The 16642-nt window shown below is 51.7% G+C and overlaps 1 protein-coding gene and 1 long non-coding RNA gene across 2 annotated transcripts; both read right to left on the bottom strand.

Moving 5' to 3' along the window:
• Positions 1 to 218: 218 nt before the first annotated feature.
• On the bottom strand, positions 219 to 1917 carry LOC132541835 (uncharacterized). The gene is made up of 2 exons (XR_009552923.1): positions 1250 to 1917; positions 219 to 812 (listed from the first exon to the last, which is right to left on the bottom strand). It is a non-coding gene; the product is annotated as an uncharacterized LOC132541835 (long non-coding RNA).
• Positions 1918 to 1943: 26 nt separating this feature from the next.
• On the bottom strand, positions 1944 to 15669 carry CDR2L (cerebellar degeneration related protein 2 like). Its single transcript, XM_060202714.1, has 5 exons — positions 15536 to 15669; positions 6044 to 6156; positions 5673 to 5821; positions 4114 to 4278; positions 1944 to 3031 (listed from the first exon to the last, which is right to left on the bottom strand). Exons 1-5 carry the CDS (start codon positions 15609 to 15611, stop codon positions 2140 to 2142), a joined length of 1395 nt encoding a protein of 464 aa, XP_060058697.1. The 5' UTR covers positions 15612 to 15669; the 3' UTR covers positions 1944 to 2139.
• Between the last annotated feature and the right edge of the window lie 973 nt (positions 15670 to 16642).

Genomic DNA, 16642 nt, shown 5'->3' with positions numbered 1-16642 from the left:
TTTATTTCTGGGTATTCCCTGCCCCCCTTCATGTCAGGATGTGGACTCCCCAGGAGTGTGTCCTCAACAGGACTGGCATAGCTGGTGCTCACTAAACATGGAAACTTCCACAGGCTACCATGGAGAACTGGCTGTTGATCACTAGGGGTAGGCAGGAGTGAGGGGGAGAGCAGCAGGTGTGAGATATACAGAAACAGACCTTGGCTCCAGGTCATCACTGCTTTTAGAACACGAGTGCATTTTTTATTAAAGAAGAGAATAAAGCATTTGTAAATATATTTCTCTCATGTATACTTCAAAGGTGACAGTGATCGGCGCTACAGAACTGGGGTGCAAACAGGCAGGAGCCCTCCCCACCCAACCCCTTCACCCTAGATGACAGAGACATAACGAGGGCTGGGAAGCTGCCCACCTCCAAAAGACAAAAGGTTCCGAGATGTGTGAACGAAGGACCAGCTGCCTGCTCTCATCACAGTGCCACATGGAGAGCTGGGGGTGCCTCCAGGGAGGTCAGGCATGCTTGTTAAGAAAACCCCTTTACCTATTAAAAACAGATAAGGCATGTAGGTTCGCTACTGGGCTCCCAGCATTGAGGTTGGAGCCATAACCCTGCGCTGGGCTGGATAGCTCCTCTGATTTCTAGAGTCTCAGGATAAGGGCAGAATAAGGAACCAGAAGCCTGGAAGAGTTGTGCTGGGCAGACTGCAGACCTGGGCGTCTCTTAGCTGAAGCTGGACTTTATGAAGCCTTAACAAGAGACACCTGACCCAACTGGGTCCTCAGGAGCCCTCCCACAAAGGTGGAGGGGGGTGCTTAAGAGCAGGCGTTTTGTGGGAGGGAGGATCCAGGCTCCCTATCCGCATTTCATCTCAATACTGTCTGATGTGGGGTGAGTAGCCTCCAGGGAAGGGGACAGGGCAGGGTAGAAATGGAGACTACTGGTGGGTGGGGCACGCCTAGGGTGTTCTGGGGGCAGCGGGCAGGGTCTGCCTGTGGGACACATGGAGTGAACAAGATGTCATGGTCCCTGAGACAAGGCAGGCAGGTGGAGGTCAAGCTTGGCAAGTCAGATGTCACTCGGTATATGCAGGTGGGAACTCCCAGATGCCTAGATGTTAGAAGGCTTAATGCCCAGAGGGCACTGCTGGGGCTAGGAGCTGAGAAGGCTGGCTTAGGGGGAAACAGGGCACACAGCTTGTCTTGGGCTGCTGCGGGGCACCCTGCTTGCTCCCCACCCCTAAGGATTCACTACAGATTTGGGTTGGGGTGGGCTGAGTGTTTGGATCCTCATGATGATTGGAGGGAGGGCTTGGCTTTAGCTTCTTGCTTTGCATGGCAGGGTCATCTGTCCTGTTCGGGACCCTGTGTGTATGTGTGTATATGGGGGGAGACAGCCAGTGCTAAGGGAATGATGGCATGTCACAGCCAGGGAAAAGCTGTGAGTGGTCCAGGGGACCCTGGGACCTGCACCAGCTGGTTCTGGAGTCCCTCTTCAAGTGTTTCCAGTTGTGGTTAAGTGGTCAGGGAGACCCTGCATTGCAAATCTCTATAAAGAACAAACAAAACCAACTTTGAAAAGTGAAACAAACAAGGGGCTGGGGACACAGTATAATGGTTAAGGAAAAAGCTCTCATGCCTGAGGCTCTGAGGTCCCAGGTTCAATCCCCAGCTCCATCATAAGCCAGGGCTGAGCAGTGCTCTGGTCTCTCTCTCTCAATAAGATAAAATATTTTTTAAAAGAAAGGAAAAACAAAACAAACAAGAAACTACTGGTCCAGAACAGCTTTCAGAAGTCTGGTCACAAATCTGAGAGTAAGGCCCTGGGTCAGGAACTTGGGAAGAGTGAAGGAGTTGGGGGTCCCCAGGAAAAGCAGGGATGTTTGGCTTTGAGGTGCAGAGCTGTGCCTTAGGGATAGGGTGGGGTGCTGAAGGGGCCCATGAGGTGGGGTGCCGACAGCCTCCCTTGTCAGCAGGGAACATGCTGGCCCCCCCAACCCTCTAGAGTTACAATGGCCATCACTGGATATATTGCTACTAAGGGGGGCAGAGGAGAGGTCCCCTTGTTCACCAGAGGCAAGAACGTCCAGGAGCCTTTGGCCTAGGCATGAGGCTGGGGAGGCTGCAGGCCTGGAAGGGATGTCACTTGCTGCTGTGTGTCTTGACTTTCGTGGCGTTGATGTCAGCCTTGGTCTTCTGGATCCTGGAGAAAATTTCCTTGAACAGCGCCTTGTACTCAGGCTGGCTCTGCTCCAGCCGCTTGTCCACGGCCTCCACGTGCTGGCTCAGGCTTTTCTCACCAGCCTTGGGCTCCCCCTGGCCCTCCTCCCCTCCCAGCAGGTCCCGCCACGAGCTGTCCCGGGAAACGGGTCTGGAGGTCTGCACGCCCGCATGCCGCACCCCCGCCCCGTGCTGCCGGCACTTGTTCAGCAGCTCCTCGTACTTCTCCAGCAGCGCGTGGTACTGCTCGTCCACCTCACGCAGGATGGACATGCCCCGCTTGCGCACGCTGTTGGCGTGCAGAGTGAGGTTGCCCGCGTGCCGGCTGGCAGGGTCCTTGGCCACGATGGCGTTGAGGGCGGTGTCACTGCAGCTCTTGCGCACCGCGTGGCCCGGGGAGGTGGCTGGGGAGGAGATGCAGTCCTGGATGCCGGAGTCATCCCCACTGCCCGGCTGGGGGTCATCGGCCTCAGGGGCCTGGGTGAGTGGCACCAGCAGGGCCTCGGCCAGGTGGTCCTCCCGGCCCAGCAGGTAGGTCTTCGCCTGCTTCATCTGCTGCAGCTCCAGCAGCTCCACCTCCAGCTCCTGCATGCGGAGGCGGCAGCCCTCCATCTCACACAACTGCCGCTCCAGTTCCGAGTATTCTCCCAGCACCACTGCGTACTCACGCTCTGCCTGCTCCCGGCGCTGTCGCTCCTGGCCCACCTGGGATCGCAGCACGCCCACCAGCGTCTGCAACCGCTCATTCTCCTGCTCCAGGGGCTGAGGCCCCAGCTCCAGTGAGGAACTGTGCAGGCGAAAGGCGTCCTCACACCTGGGAGGGAACAGGCACAGGTGGGCAGAGGGCAGGGCATAGCCAGGACTCCCAGAGCTGGGCCCTATACACTGACCGTATCCTCAGTATTACCCAGTATCCTGGGGTTCTCTTCGTCCCTCACACTCTACACCGGGCCCTTCAGCCCCAACTCCCGAGCCTTGGGAGGCTGACTTGAATGAACTGCTTCAGCTGGGTTTCCTGGCTCGCTCCTGAGCTCGGCCAATGGAAGGCACCAGATGGGAGCCGGGGGTATGGTGGGGTGTGACCACCCCAGGCTCCTCTGTTAACCAGCTAGGAAACTAGATCTTGGTTTTGGCAGCCTTTCTCTTGTCGGCCCTTTATGCATGGTGATGACTTGGTGCCACTGGAATCTTGGGGGCACTGCAGGGTCCCTGTGCTTCCCCACAACTCTGCCAGGCAAAGTTTACCCCCTCTGGGCCCCTTAGGAAGTACCCACTAATTACACAATATGCATTCGGACGTGAAGTTATCCTATTAAGAAGGTTAACAGGAACCGAAAGGTTTAACTGTTAGCCCTCCTGGTTCCAATTCTGGCTTACTAAAGGTGATTGTGATAAGATTTATAACCTCAGGGGGCTGGGCAGGGGCGCACCTGGTTAAGCACACACATTACAGCGCGCAAGGACCCAGATTCAAGCCCCTGGCGGGGGGAAGCTTCAACAAGTGGCGTGTTGTTCTCTTTCCCTCTCTCTCTCTTCCTCCCCTCACAATTTCTCTGTCTCTGTTCAATAATAAATACAAAGATTTACAACCTCTGGACTTCAGTGTCCTCATCTAAGAAGTGGGGATAAGAAAACACACCCCCCAAAGCCCCCAGCGCCGCTATGAGAATTCAGTCACTTAGCAGAGCTATAGGCACACAGCCAGTGCTTTGCAAATGCCAGCTGTCATTAACAATAGGACAGGTCACCCCGATGGCCTGGCTGATGCCCCAACTCTTGGTCCCACCAGCTGCCCAGGGCCCACCCACTCCTTCCTCTCCTGACTGGCAACCTCGGGCACTTGGAACACTTTGCAGGGTCCAGGCTGCTTCATGCTTGAGTGGTGGCCTCACCTACCGGGGGCTGGTGTACAGCTCCTTGAGGCAGGGGAAGGTGTGAATGGTGCGCCTGCGCTCCCGCTTCTCTCTGCGAGCCCGCAGCTGCTCCAGACCCCGAAGCTGCTCCACCTGGGCCTGCAGCTGCTCCACTTGGGCCTGCAGACGCTCAATGGTTTCCGTCAGTCTGCAGTAGGGAACACACAGGGCAGGACATAGGCGACATGGCCAGCCCTCTTCACTGCAACCTTTAGAGACTAAGGAGTGAGTGTGTGTGTGTGTGTGTGTGTGTGTGTGTGTGTGTGTGTGTGTGTGTGTTTGTGTGTTGCTTGGGATAGATGGGACGACCTTGAGTCTTGTCGCCCAGTGCTGAGGTCAAGAGGGATCTCCAAGGACCCTCCCTTCTCCCACACCTCCCAGGCCTAGCTGGCCACGTCTTTGTCTTGTCTCAGTACACTGGACACCCTCTGTGCCTTATCACTCAGCCCTGTAAAAATACATTTGCAGGTCTGCCTTCAGTCCCAGGCTGGAACCCATGAGCAGGGACAGTGATTTTGTATCAACCTCACTGTCCCTGGTGCCTAAAATAAAGCCTGGGAATCAGATGGTGCTTATTAAAGCAGGGACCTGGCCTGGATGTTTGACCTTGAAAACCAGCAAGGGCAAGGCTGGAGATGTAGTTCAGTGACAGAGTGCATGTTTCATGCTGAGGTTTCACTCCAGCATAAAAAAAGATCAACATGGGGCCTGGTGGAGGTTCACCTGGTTGAGTGTACATGTTATAATGTGCAAGGACCCAGGTTTGAGCCCCTGGTCCCCATCTGCAGGGGGAAAGCTTTGTGAGTGGTGAAGCAGGTGTATCTGTCTCTTCCCTCTCCCCTCTCAATTTCTGACTGTCTCTATCTAATAAATAATTTTTTTAAAAATCAACATGGCTGGGGAGACAGCATAATAGTTATACAAAGACTTTCAGGTCTGAGGCTTCGAGATCCAAGGTTCGATCCCCAGCACCACCATAAATAAGCCAAAGCTGCACAGCGCTCTGGTCTCTGATTAAAACAAATAAAATATTTTTTAAAAGGGGGGTGGGTGGTGGTGCACCCAGTTGAGCACATATGTTACAATATGCAGGGACCCAAGTTCAAGCCTCCAGACCCCACCTGCAGGGGGGAAAACTTCATGAGTGGTGAAGCAATGCTGTAGGTGTCTCTGTCTTTCTCCCTCACTATATTCCCCCCTTTCTCTCAGTTTCCTCCTGTCTCTATAAAATAACTGAATAAGATATTAAAAATTAAAAATATTTTTAAAAAATCAACGAAGGCAAGGGTAGATAGCATAATAGTCATGCAAAGAGACTCTCAGGCCTAAGGCTTAAAGTCCTAGGTTCAATCCCCCACACCATCAGCCAGAGCTGAGCAGTGCTCTGGTAAAATAAATAAACTTGCTACCCTCCCAGGACTCCAGGCCTGAGCTTCTGGGAGAAGGTGCAGTTATCCTATACCTTGTCCAGACAACGACATGTGTGCCCAGCTCTCGATTACCCTCCCAGCCCGACTCCCCAACCTTCCACTAGCCCCTCACCCACGGATCTTCTGCTGGGCAGCCTTACTCTCCAGCACCAACTTCTGGTTAGTCAGCTCCAGGTCGCGGGCCGTTAGGTCCAGCTGCTCATACACTTTGGCGTGCTGCTCGTTCACATGCCGCAGTGTGTCCAGCTGCTTGCTCAGGTACTGTGGGGGTGGGGTAAAGGGTGGAGCTTGAGTAACTTTTCAGAACAGGGTTAGGGGGTAAATGTCTCTGCCCTCTTCCCACTTCAGCAGAGTGGAGGATAAAGGCCATGGAGTAAGAGGGCCACCCGGGACAGTTGTGCAGGCTGTGTACTGCACAAGGCTGTGTTGGTTAATAGGTCCCATTTCCCTGTGTGGCACATGTAGCCCGTGTGACCTCCTCACCTCAATCTCCTGCACTTGCTCCTCGTTGGTGGAGTACATTTGCTGTAGTGACTCCTCCAGCTCTTTGTTCCTCTCCAGCAGTGTCTTCCCCAGCTCAGCGGCCAAGTGCAAGTCTAGGGCATGGGAGAGGGGGTGAGCATGAGGAAGTCTGAAGGAAACCAGGCATGACCCACTGGGTTGGGTCTCAAGACATAAAAACAACCAGGACCCAGGTTTGAGCCCTGAGAGTTTTGAGGCCTGGGCAGGGGTGCAACGCTGATCCTGCACGCTACCTGCTAAGCCACCTCCCTGGCCACTATAAGATCCTTTCTAGTGGATTCATATTCTACTATATATATATATTTAATATTTATGTATTTTCCCTTTTGTTGTCCTTGTTTGTTTTTTATTATTGTAGTTGTTGTTGGATAGGACAGAGAGAAATGGAGAGAGGAGGGGAAGACAGAGAGGGGGAGAGAAAGACAGACACCTGCAGACCTGCTTCACTGCCTGTGAAGCGACTCCCCTGCAGGTGGGGAGCCGGGGGGCTCCAGCTGGGATCCTTAAGCCGGTCCTTGTGCTTTGGGCCACGTGGGCTTAACCCGCTGTGCTACCGCCCGACTCCCCTTCCTTCTTCTTTTTTCCCAGTGGATTAATATTCTTTAAGTTTTTTTTTTCTTTTGCCGTCAGGGTTGTCATGGGCTCAGTGCCGGCACTGCGAATCCACTGCGAATCCACTGCTTCTAGTGACCATTTCTACCATTTTTTCTCTTTTTTTTTCTCTTTTTATTTCTTTATTAGGGAATTAATGTTTTACATTCAACAGTAAATACAATAGTTTGTACATGCATAACATTCCAGTTTCCCATATAACAACACAACCCCCACTAGGTCCTCTGAATCCTTCTTGGTCTTGTATTCTCCCCACCCACCCACCCCAGAGTCTTTTACTTTGGTGCGATGCGCCAATTCCATTTCAGGTTCTACTTGTGTTTTCTTTCCTGATCTTGTTTTTCAACTTCTGCCTGAGAGTAAGGATCTCTTAATCTCTTTTTGAGATCTCTTATTTCTTTTTTAGTTGTCTCTAATTCATCCTTGATCTTGCTAATTCCGTCTTCAGCCTCATTTATTCTATTCTCTCTCCCCTCTACTGTTTTCTGGAGTTCATCTATTTTGTTACCCTGTTCTGATACTGTTTTAGCTTGTTTAGCTAGTTGTGTTCTTAGCTCAGCTATTTCAGCTTTCAGCTCTCTAATAACCTTGAGATAATTAGTGTTTTCTTCCAGAATCTCATTTGTTGTTTCTGCATTTCTGATGACAATTCTTTCAACCTCTTTACTCACTCCTGTGATTATTTACTTGACCAGTGTTTGGAAGTCTCCATTTAAAAAAAAAATATATATATATATATTTTTAAATATTTATTTTATTTATTTATTCCCTTTTGTTGCCCTTGTTGTTTTATTGTTGTAGTTATTATTATTGTTGTCGTTGTTGGATAGGACAGAGAGAAATGGAGAGAGGAGGGGAAGACAGAGAGGAGGAGAGAAAGATAGACACCTGCAGACCTGCTTCACTGCCTGTGAAGCAACTCCCCTGCAGGTGGGGAGCCGGGGCTCGAACCGGGATCCTTATGCCGGTCCTTGTGCTTTGCGCCACCTGCGCTTAACCCGCTGCGCTACAGCCCGACTCCCCAAAATATTTTTTTATATATTTATTCTCCCTTTTGTTGTCCTTGTTGTTTATTGTTGTAGTTACTATTGTGTTGTTATTGATGTCATCGTTGTTGGATAGGACAGAGAGAAATGGAGAGAGGTGAGGAAGACAGAGAAGGGGAGAGAAAGACAGACACCTGCAGACCTGCTTCACTGCCTGTGAAGGGACTCCCCTATAGGTGGGGAGCCAGGGGCTTGAACCGGGATCCTTATGCCGGTCCTTGCGCTTTGCGCCACGTGAGTTTAACCTGCTGTGCTACCACCGGACTCCCCATTTCAACCATTTTATTGGATAGTGTCGTATGCGTTACATTGGTTTGTTCTAGCCCTCCCCAAACCAAGAGAATTGGATCAGTCCAATTAATTTCGCGGGCCTGCTTGGCCCCGCCCCAAGGAACCCTGAGGGAGGGTTCCTGAGTTCATGAGTTGGAGAGTGTCTGAGTTCGAGAGTAAGGGAGAGGGTTCCTGAGTTCGAGAGTGCCAGAGTTAGCCAGAGTTCCTGAGTTCCTGAGTTAGACAGAGTTCCTGAGTTCCGGAGGAGTTCGAGAGTGCGAGAGTTCGAGAGTTAGAGAGAGTGCTTGTGAGAGGGGTTCCTGAGTTCCAGAGTAAGAGAGAGTGCTTGCGCCGCCGCAAAGAGACAGCAGAGTTCTGTTTGGTGATTAGTTTGGTTTAGTTTATGAATCGTTGTTCCTGAATAAAGAAATACAGCTTCCCTGCCCAGCCGTGTGTCTGGTCGTCTCTGTTACCCGCCCGTGAAGCTAGCCCGGCCAGCCAGAGCCTTCCCGAATTTTAACAACAGGATAGGACAGAGAGAGGAGGTGGGAGATAGAGAGGAGAGAGAAAGAGAGACACCTGCAGACCTGCTTCACTGCTTGTGAAGCATCCTGCCTGCAGTTGGGGGAGTGGCGGGTCTTTGCACTTAGTACTCTGTGTGCTTTAACTAGGTGCACCACCACCTGGCTCTACAGATACAGAGAAAAAGAAAAAGAGAGACCAGCGCACTGCTCAACTCTGGTTGAACATGGGACCTCAGCACCTCAGCCATTAAAGTCTTCTGCATCAGGGTGGGGATAGATAGCCCAATGGTTATGCAAAGAGACTCTTCTTCAGGAGGCTCCAAAGTCCCAGGTTCAATCCCCACCACCACCATAAACCAGATCTGACCAGTGCTCTGGTAAAATAAGTAAATACATAATAAAGCCTTTTGCATCACCACTATGCTATCTCCTGACCCCACCACCACCTTTTAAAGCTTTAGTTATTACATATGAGTGAGTATATCACATGAGGCGGAAAGAAAGGAGAGGCAGGCCAGACCACCAACTCCGTACATACGGTGCTGGGGATCAGACTGAAAACTTCAGGCATGCAAGTCTGACGCTTTACCAGTTGAGCTATTTCCCCAGCCATTGGATGAGTATTCTGTTGTATACAGGACCCGAAATGCAGTCATGGGAGGTCAAAGACCGAGGGATATAGGAATGTGGCCTCCAGATTCCCACCGCCTCTTATCGTCACACTGGGGTAGCTTTCTCTCGGGCTGCAGCAGCCTTACCCGTGTGTATCCTCATTCTCTTGCTTGATTAAACCTCATGTTGTTTGATTCACCAAGGTTCAAAATGAACTGCTAATGTGTTTGCACACCACAGAAGTGCTTAATGGTGCTTTTCTCAGAATGTAGCTCCATTCCCTATGCAACATGATTATAGTCTCTATCATTAGACTTTTCAGATCTTTCTCTTAAAAAAATCAGGGAGCTGGGAAGTAGCGCAGCAGGTTAAGTGCACATGGCGTAAAGCGAAAGGACGGGTATAAGGATCCCAGTTCGAGCCCCTGGCTCCCCACTTGCAGTGGGGTTGTTTCACAATGCCTATCTTTCTCTACCCCCTCTCCATTTCTCTCTGTCCTATACAGCAATAATGACAGCAATAACAACAATGATAAAAAAAAACAAAAAAACAAGGGCAACGAAAGGGAAAAAATAGCCCCCAGGAGCAGTAGATTTGCAGTGCAGGCACCAAGCTCCAGCAATAATCCTGGAGGCAAAAAAACCCCAAAATTAAAATTTTGTTTGTATTTACTTATTTTCACCAAAGCACTGCTCAGCTCTGGCTTATGGTAGTGCTGGGGATTGAAACTTGGATCTTGGAGCCTCAGACATTCTCTTTTTGCATAACCACTATTCTGTCTCCCCAGCCCAATAAATAAAATCTTAAAAAAAAAAAAAAAGAAAGAATTCAGAGAGACACACAGAGAGTTGCCTCTCCATTTATTGAGCTTCCTCTAGTGATGTCAGGGTTCTAATCCAGAAATTTGCATGTGGTAGGGCCCACACCCTGGCAGATGAGTGATCTATGTACAATCACCCTAAGCTGAGCATTTAAAACAGCTAGAGGAAGGGTCCAGTGGCGGCGCACTTGGCTGAGCACACATGTTACAGTGCACAAGGACCCAGGTTCAATCCAGGTTCAGTCAGTTGTGCTACCGCCCAACTCCCTCCTTCCTTTTAGAAAAGACTTTATTTACTATTGAGAGAGAGAGGAGGAGAGAAAGAACCAGACATCACTCTGGTACAGGTGCTGCCAGGGACTGAACTCGGGACCTCCTGCTTGAGAATCTAGTGCTTTATCCACTGCGCCATCTCCCAGATCACTCTGTTTAATTCTCTGATGAAAATATCTATTAAAAAATATTGTGGAGGGAGTCGGGTGGTAGCACAGTGGGTTAAGCACACGTGGCCGAAACCCAGCTTAAGGATCCTGATTGCAACCGACACCCCCCGTCCCGCAGGGGAGTAGCTTCACAACTGGTGAAGCAGGTTTGCAGGTATCTCTCCCCCTCTCCATTTCTCTCTGTCCTACCCAACAACAACGACACCAATAACAACAATAATAACTAAAACAAGGGCAACAAAAGGGAAAATAAATAAATATAAAAAATATATTGTGGACGGCGGGGGTAGATAGCATAATGGCTATGCAAATAGACTCTCATGCCTGAGGTTTCATTCCAGGTTCAATCCTCCAAACCACCATAATCCAGAGCTGAGCAGTGCCCTGGTTAAAAAAGTAGAATAATAATAATAATAATAATAAATATATATATAGTGGAACTGTAGTTTGTATTGTATCATGTACTTGCAGAAATTTTGCAACCTAACAAAGTCACCTCTAGCTTGTGTTGAGGGAGTTACTCTCTCTCTCTCTCTCTCTCTCCCTCCTCCAGAGTTATTGCTGGGACTCAGTGTTGGTACTACAAATCCACTGTTTCTAGAGGACATTCCCCCCTACCCCTTTTTTATTCGCTAAGACAGAGAATTGAGAGGGGAGGAAAGATAGAGAAACAGACACATGCAGACCTGCCCACTCTGCAGGTGGGGAGCGGGGTTCGAGCCCAGTTCCTTGCACTTAGTACTATGTGCGCTTTATCAGGCATGCCCCTGCCCAGCCCCTTCCTACTCGCTATAATGGGATAAGGAACAGTCAGTCAGCTCTTCCCCAAACACCACCGAATAATGAATGAAATGAAACGAAAAAGAAGAGAGAAATGACAAGAGAATAGAGGTGGCTGAGGAAGTTACTCAGCAGGTAGAATCCAGAACCTTCATGCATGAAGCCTATTTGGTGAGGTTCAATCCCCAGCATGGCATATGCCAGAGTGATGCTCTGGCTCTAAAAAAAATAATAATAATAACAAGTCTTCTTTTTTAAGAATTTTATTATATGAGAGAGAAAGACAGTCTCATATGAGGTAGAGAAAAAGAGAGGTCAGAGCAACACTGAGAAATGCAATGCTGGGGCTCTGACTGGGAACCTCAGGCATGAAAGTCCAATGTTCTACCACTTGAGCTAAGGAGAAAAAAAAAAAAAGACAGAGAGAATTATACTTGTCAGTGCTTCCTTGAGGCCACTACACAGGTCACTGCTATTGATACTGCCTCTTGTGTTGACATCAGGGCACAGGTTCTGTGGGCAGCCTGTATGGGCTCCCAGCTTAACCAAGAGTTCAAGGCCAGAAACAGTGGAAGGAAAGTCCAGAACATGTTATATTCTCCTTTCCACACAAGCACCTGGCCTGTGTGTGTCTGCTGCAGGGGGTTGGGGTGACAGCAGGCCACACTATAAGCCAGGACACTGTAGGTTGTTCTGCTGAGGCACTGACTGTGACCTGAGCTGCCCGGTGACTCAGAAATGGGGACAAGGGAAATAGCAGCTCTTGGGGGAGCAGGAAAATCTCAGGCTGTCTGGGGAAACTGGATCACCGTGCAAAGCAAAGCAGGTCCAAGCCACTAGCCTGGATCACTAGAGAAATCTAGGCACTGCAGAGCAGGGTCTGAGTGGAGCTAAGTACTGGGCTCCTGGTGGCTCTCAGCAGAGTACTGATGCACCTGGACCATCGGGGTGGGGGTGGGGGTGGAGGACTGGCAGTGGGAGGGCAGATGAGCAGCTAAGCTGGAAGTGAAAGCCTAGGTGATCAGGTTACATTGTCACACTGGACTGAGCTGGGGAGGGTCCTGAGAGCTATGGTCCCCATCAGTGCCCCAGGGGCCTGAGAAGAAGTGGCTGAAAGCCAAGAGGAAAGAAAGCTTTGGAAGAAATCCTGAAATTCCTTACTCCTGGGTCAGAGTCAGGTGGGATCCCATAGGCTCTGGAGCAGAGAGGTGGAGAAAAGACAAGGGACAAGCACAGGGAAAGAGAGAAGAAAAAAAAAGGGTGGGGGACGGGGTGAGTCAGGAGGTGGTGCAGTGAATAAATAACAAGGTAGGCTTACAAACAAGAGGTCCAGAGTCATGCTCTAATTTTCTCTCTCTCTCCTCCACCACTAGTAAATAAAATAAATATATATATTTAAAGATTTTATTTTTTATTAATGAGAAAGATACGATAGAGAGAGAGAGAGAGAAATAACCAGACATCACTCTGGTACATGTGCTACAAGGGATTGAACTTGGAACCTCATGCTTTAGAGTCCAATGCTTTATTCACTGCACCACCTCCCAGACCATAATAAAATAAATATTTAAACAAATAAAACAAAATAAAAAGAAGAGGGGAGTTACCACACGGCAGGACTACGGGGGCCCTGCTCATAACCTCCAGGACAGGAATGCCATGTACTTCATCCAGTGTTAGGGGGTCCTGCTCATAGCCTCCTGGACAGGAATGCCATGTACTTCATCCAGTGTTACAGATTTGGGGTCCCATCAGCTCCCTCCCCTCACCATGTGAGAGATCTCCCCAGAGACTGAAACTCAAGGTCAGGCGTCCCTGGACTTCAAACCTGCAACTCAGCAGACATCTCAAAGTCTGGGTAGAGGAGCCCCTGGCTGGCCATGCCTGGTCCAAGGTGGGGAGGAAGGCAGGCAGAGAGGGAGGACCAGTACTTAATAATTAATGGCTGTTTCTATTTTTACATGTACTTGTGGCCATGGACAGGGGAAAGACTGCAACAACGGAGGACCTTACCTGTTACAACTGCCTCCCTCCCTGGGGACAGAGCACTGTTCAAGTCTAATAGGATTGAATGGGCAAGTTATGTCGAGGCAGGGGAGGCAGATAAAAGTCAACTGGGGAGCGGCTGGGCAGGAGAGGGTCCGGGGAACCCGTGCAGGAAAGGAGTCACAGCGGACTTAGGTGCACACTGACCCATAGGAGCTGTGCCCAGAACTCCTAGCTTCACCCCCAATACTTCCACCATCTAGTCGTCCGGCTTTATTAAAACACAACTCCTCTAGCTGGAATGTCTGCTTTTCCCTCTGCCCCAGGAGTGCCTATTCACTCTCCAGCTCCGAGGGGGCATTTGCATAACGAATCTTTCAGAGTCTCAGCTCTGTGGTGGGGCGGGCAAGGGCTGCAGCAGAATCCAGTCTCAGTGACAGCAGTTCCCTTTTCTGCCTCCTGGGCAGGCATGTGGAGTCCCAGGAGGGCAGAGGTAGTGTCCCCCAGGTTCAGCACAGCTCTGTTGCTCATTTTCAGCGGAGAGCTCTGGTTTCTTCCAAGGCGGTATCTTTTCTGGGATCCCTTGTTGCTCCTGGGCTCTGGTTACCCTACCCACCCACCCCCAAACCTGGCTGCCAGGCCTACAGCAGATCAACAAGAGAAGTGGAACTCTGGGCCTACATCACCCCCACCCCACCCTAGAGCAGAAAGGCTCGGTCCTCTGAAGCCTCCACACCTCTCCCCTTCTCATTCCTGGAAGCAGCATATCTCTCTCCCAGCTCCTTCATCCTACACCTGCACTGGGCCTGGTGCCAGATATTTCCTTAAGGGTGGGGGAGCGACAGGAGACAGCAAGCAAAATCAGTATCTGCTCCAGGGAGGTAGGTCACCTTCCCAGAAACTCAGCTTTCTATCTTTCCTTCTAGGTCCACCTCTTCCATGAAGCCCTCTTAATGCTTGTAATCATCCACATTCAGTTAGAGGTCCACATCCACCTGTCCAGTTACATAAGGGCTGGAAGAACTCCCAGTACCTGAGTGGAGTCTGACAGGTGTTTGTGGTAGGTCAAACGTAGGATGTGGTACCCGGGATGGGGTGGGGCAGGTATTACCACAGCCTGTATAGGGCATCTGTTCCAGGCAGGGAGACTAAGGATAAAGTTTGGGTCACAAAGTCTGGCAAGAGCTCAACCAAACACATACCACCAATCCCACACTGGTCCCCCAGAAGCTCTAATTAGCCTACAGTCCTGAACACAAGGACAAGGCCCCATATCTGGGTAAATCGGGCTATATGGGGACACAGGTCACAATCAGGAAATCAAGGTTTCAAAATCTTGGTGGATGTCTCCATGAGGGGTTTCTGGGGCCCAGTGATCAGAGACCCAGAGCAAGGGGTGTTGGCATACACAGAGCCTGATCTGTGTTCACACCAGCCAGCTCACTGGGAGGCTGTGGCCAATTCTCCCGGGATTGGCTTTCTCGTCCTTCTAGCTCTGCCCATTCATGCATGAGGAGTGTGGATATGCTTCCACTCCTGCAGGCCTTGGTCCTGACCCTCCTCCTCCTTCCCGTCCTAACAGCCCCGCCCCTACTTGGGGTGATGTCACTTCGGCCACCTCATCACCAGCTTCTAACCCCCTAGTTACGCTCTTGGTTTTGGGGGGATAGGGATTGGTGGGGGCGGGGGAGGGGGGCGGATTCCTCTTTATTCTGGCTCTAATCTGGTTCAGAATTGCCAAACCCAAATCCCTCTGAACCATGAGCCATTTGAAAGGGGGTCCAGAGGGCCAGGCTGGGGGCCTCCTCCCTTGTGAAGGCAGCCTAGAGACTCCAAGCCACGGCTTCTGCATCCGCATGGTCCCAGCACCCCCACCCTGTCCCTGGGTGGAGGGGGAAAGAGTTAGGAAACTTTCTGGGAGTCTTACAGCTCAGGGATCCCGGGGAAGGATGGCGGATGGTTTGGAACGGGATCACTTTCCTCCACTCACACACACACGATTCTTCTCAGCACAACACAAGCAAGGAGCCATCTCCTCGCCTCTAAAAGATTCCCAGCGGTGCTCAAGTACTCCAACAGTATCGGGGGTGGGGGTGGGGTGGGGGGCGCTTCTAACATGGGGTGAGCGTGCTGGGTGAAGTGAGCCCTCGGCAGCCGGAAAGATGCTCCCCCCCTTTGCAGGTCTCCGCGGGGCGGGCTGGGCTCCCCCCTGCAGCGCCCCCTCTCTGCACACCCCCATTCTCTAGACGCATCACCCCCGGGTCCGGCGCCGGCCCTCTCCGGAGCGCTACCCCAACAATGGAGAAGCGGCCAGGGGTCGGGGCGCACCCCGCTGCCGTGCCCTCCCCCCGGGCACTCACCCTGCTCCAGGTCCTGCTGGTCGTACCAGGGCTCCTCGTCCTCCGCGAAGTCCTCCATCCCGGCGGCTCTCCGCATGGCCCCGCAGGCGGCGGCGCGGCTCAGGGCCGGGACTCGGGGCCCGGGACAATGCGGCGGAGGCGGGCCCGGCCTCCAGCGGCGCGGACTCGGGCGGCAGTGCCTCTGTCCTCCGGGTGCCTCTTTGCCATCGGCCGCACAGCCAGCGCCCACGCGGGGTTGGTGTGCGGCGGCGGTCCGGCCCGGCCCGGGGCACCGGGAAGCGCCCGCACAAAGGGTGAAGGGGTGGAGACCAGGGCGGGATGGCGGCTGGGAGGGCCCGGGGCCACCCGCCGCCCGGGGGCTCTAGGAGCTGGCGGGCGCCGAAGCGGGCGCCCCCAGCCCGGCTCCGACCGGCGCAGTCCCCCGCCCGCGGGGCGACACCCAGAGCCTCCGCCGCATCTCCGCCGGGTCCGCCCCGCGCTTCCCCTGCCTCCTGCTCTGCCGGCTGAGGTCTGCCGCCACCGACCAATCAAGACGCTTATGCAAATATGTGGGCGTGTCCAGGGGGCGGGGCTCCCTAGTGTCCCGGTCGGGTTGTTGTTGGACCTTCCCCATCTCCCCTCCACGCTGGCCTCAGTGTCTAGCTCTCTGAAATTATTTCGTTTTTCTTTTCTTTTCTTTTCTTTTCTTTTCTTTTCTTTTCTTTTCTTTTCTTTTCTTTTCTTTTCTTTTCTTTTCTTTTCTTTTCTTTTCTTTTCTTTTCTTTTCTTTTCCTTTCTTTTCCTTTCTTTTCCTTTCCTTTCCTTTCCTTTCTTTTCTTTTCTTTTCGTTTCTCTCCTCTCCTCTCCTCTCCTCTCCTCTCCTCTCCTCTCCTCTCCTCTCCTCTCCTCTCCTCTCCTCTCCTCTCCTCTCCTCTCCTCTCCCCTCTCCTCTCCCCTCTCCTCTCCCCTCTCCTCTCCCCTCTCCTCTCCCCTCTCCTCCTCTCCTCCTCTCCTCCTCTTCTTCTCCTCTCCTCTCTTCTCCTCTCTTCTCTTCTCCTTTCTTTTCTTTTCCTAAGATTTTATTTATTTGTGAGAAAGATAGGAGAGAGAAAGAACCAGACATTACTC

The sequence above is a fragment of the Erinaceus europaeus genome, chromosome 12, assembly GCF_950295315.1.
Source record: "Erinaceus europaeus chromosome 12, mEriEur2.1, whole genome shotgun sequence".
Taxonomy (NCBI): Eukaryota; Metazoa; Chordata; class Mammalia; order Eulipotyphla; family Erinaceidae; genus Erinaceus; species Erinaceus europaeus.
The sequence above is the reverse complement of the archived record's forward strand: the minus strand, read 5'-3'. Positions and strand labels throughout refer to the sequence as shown.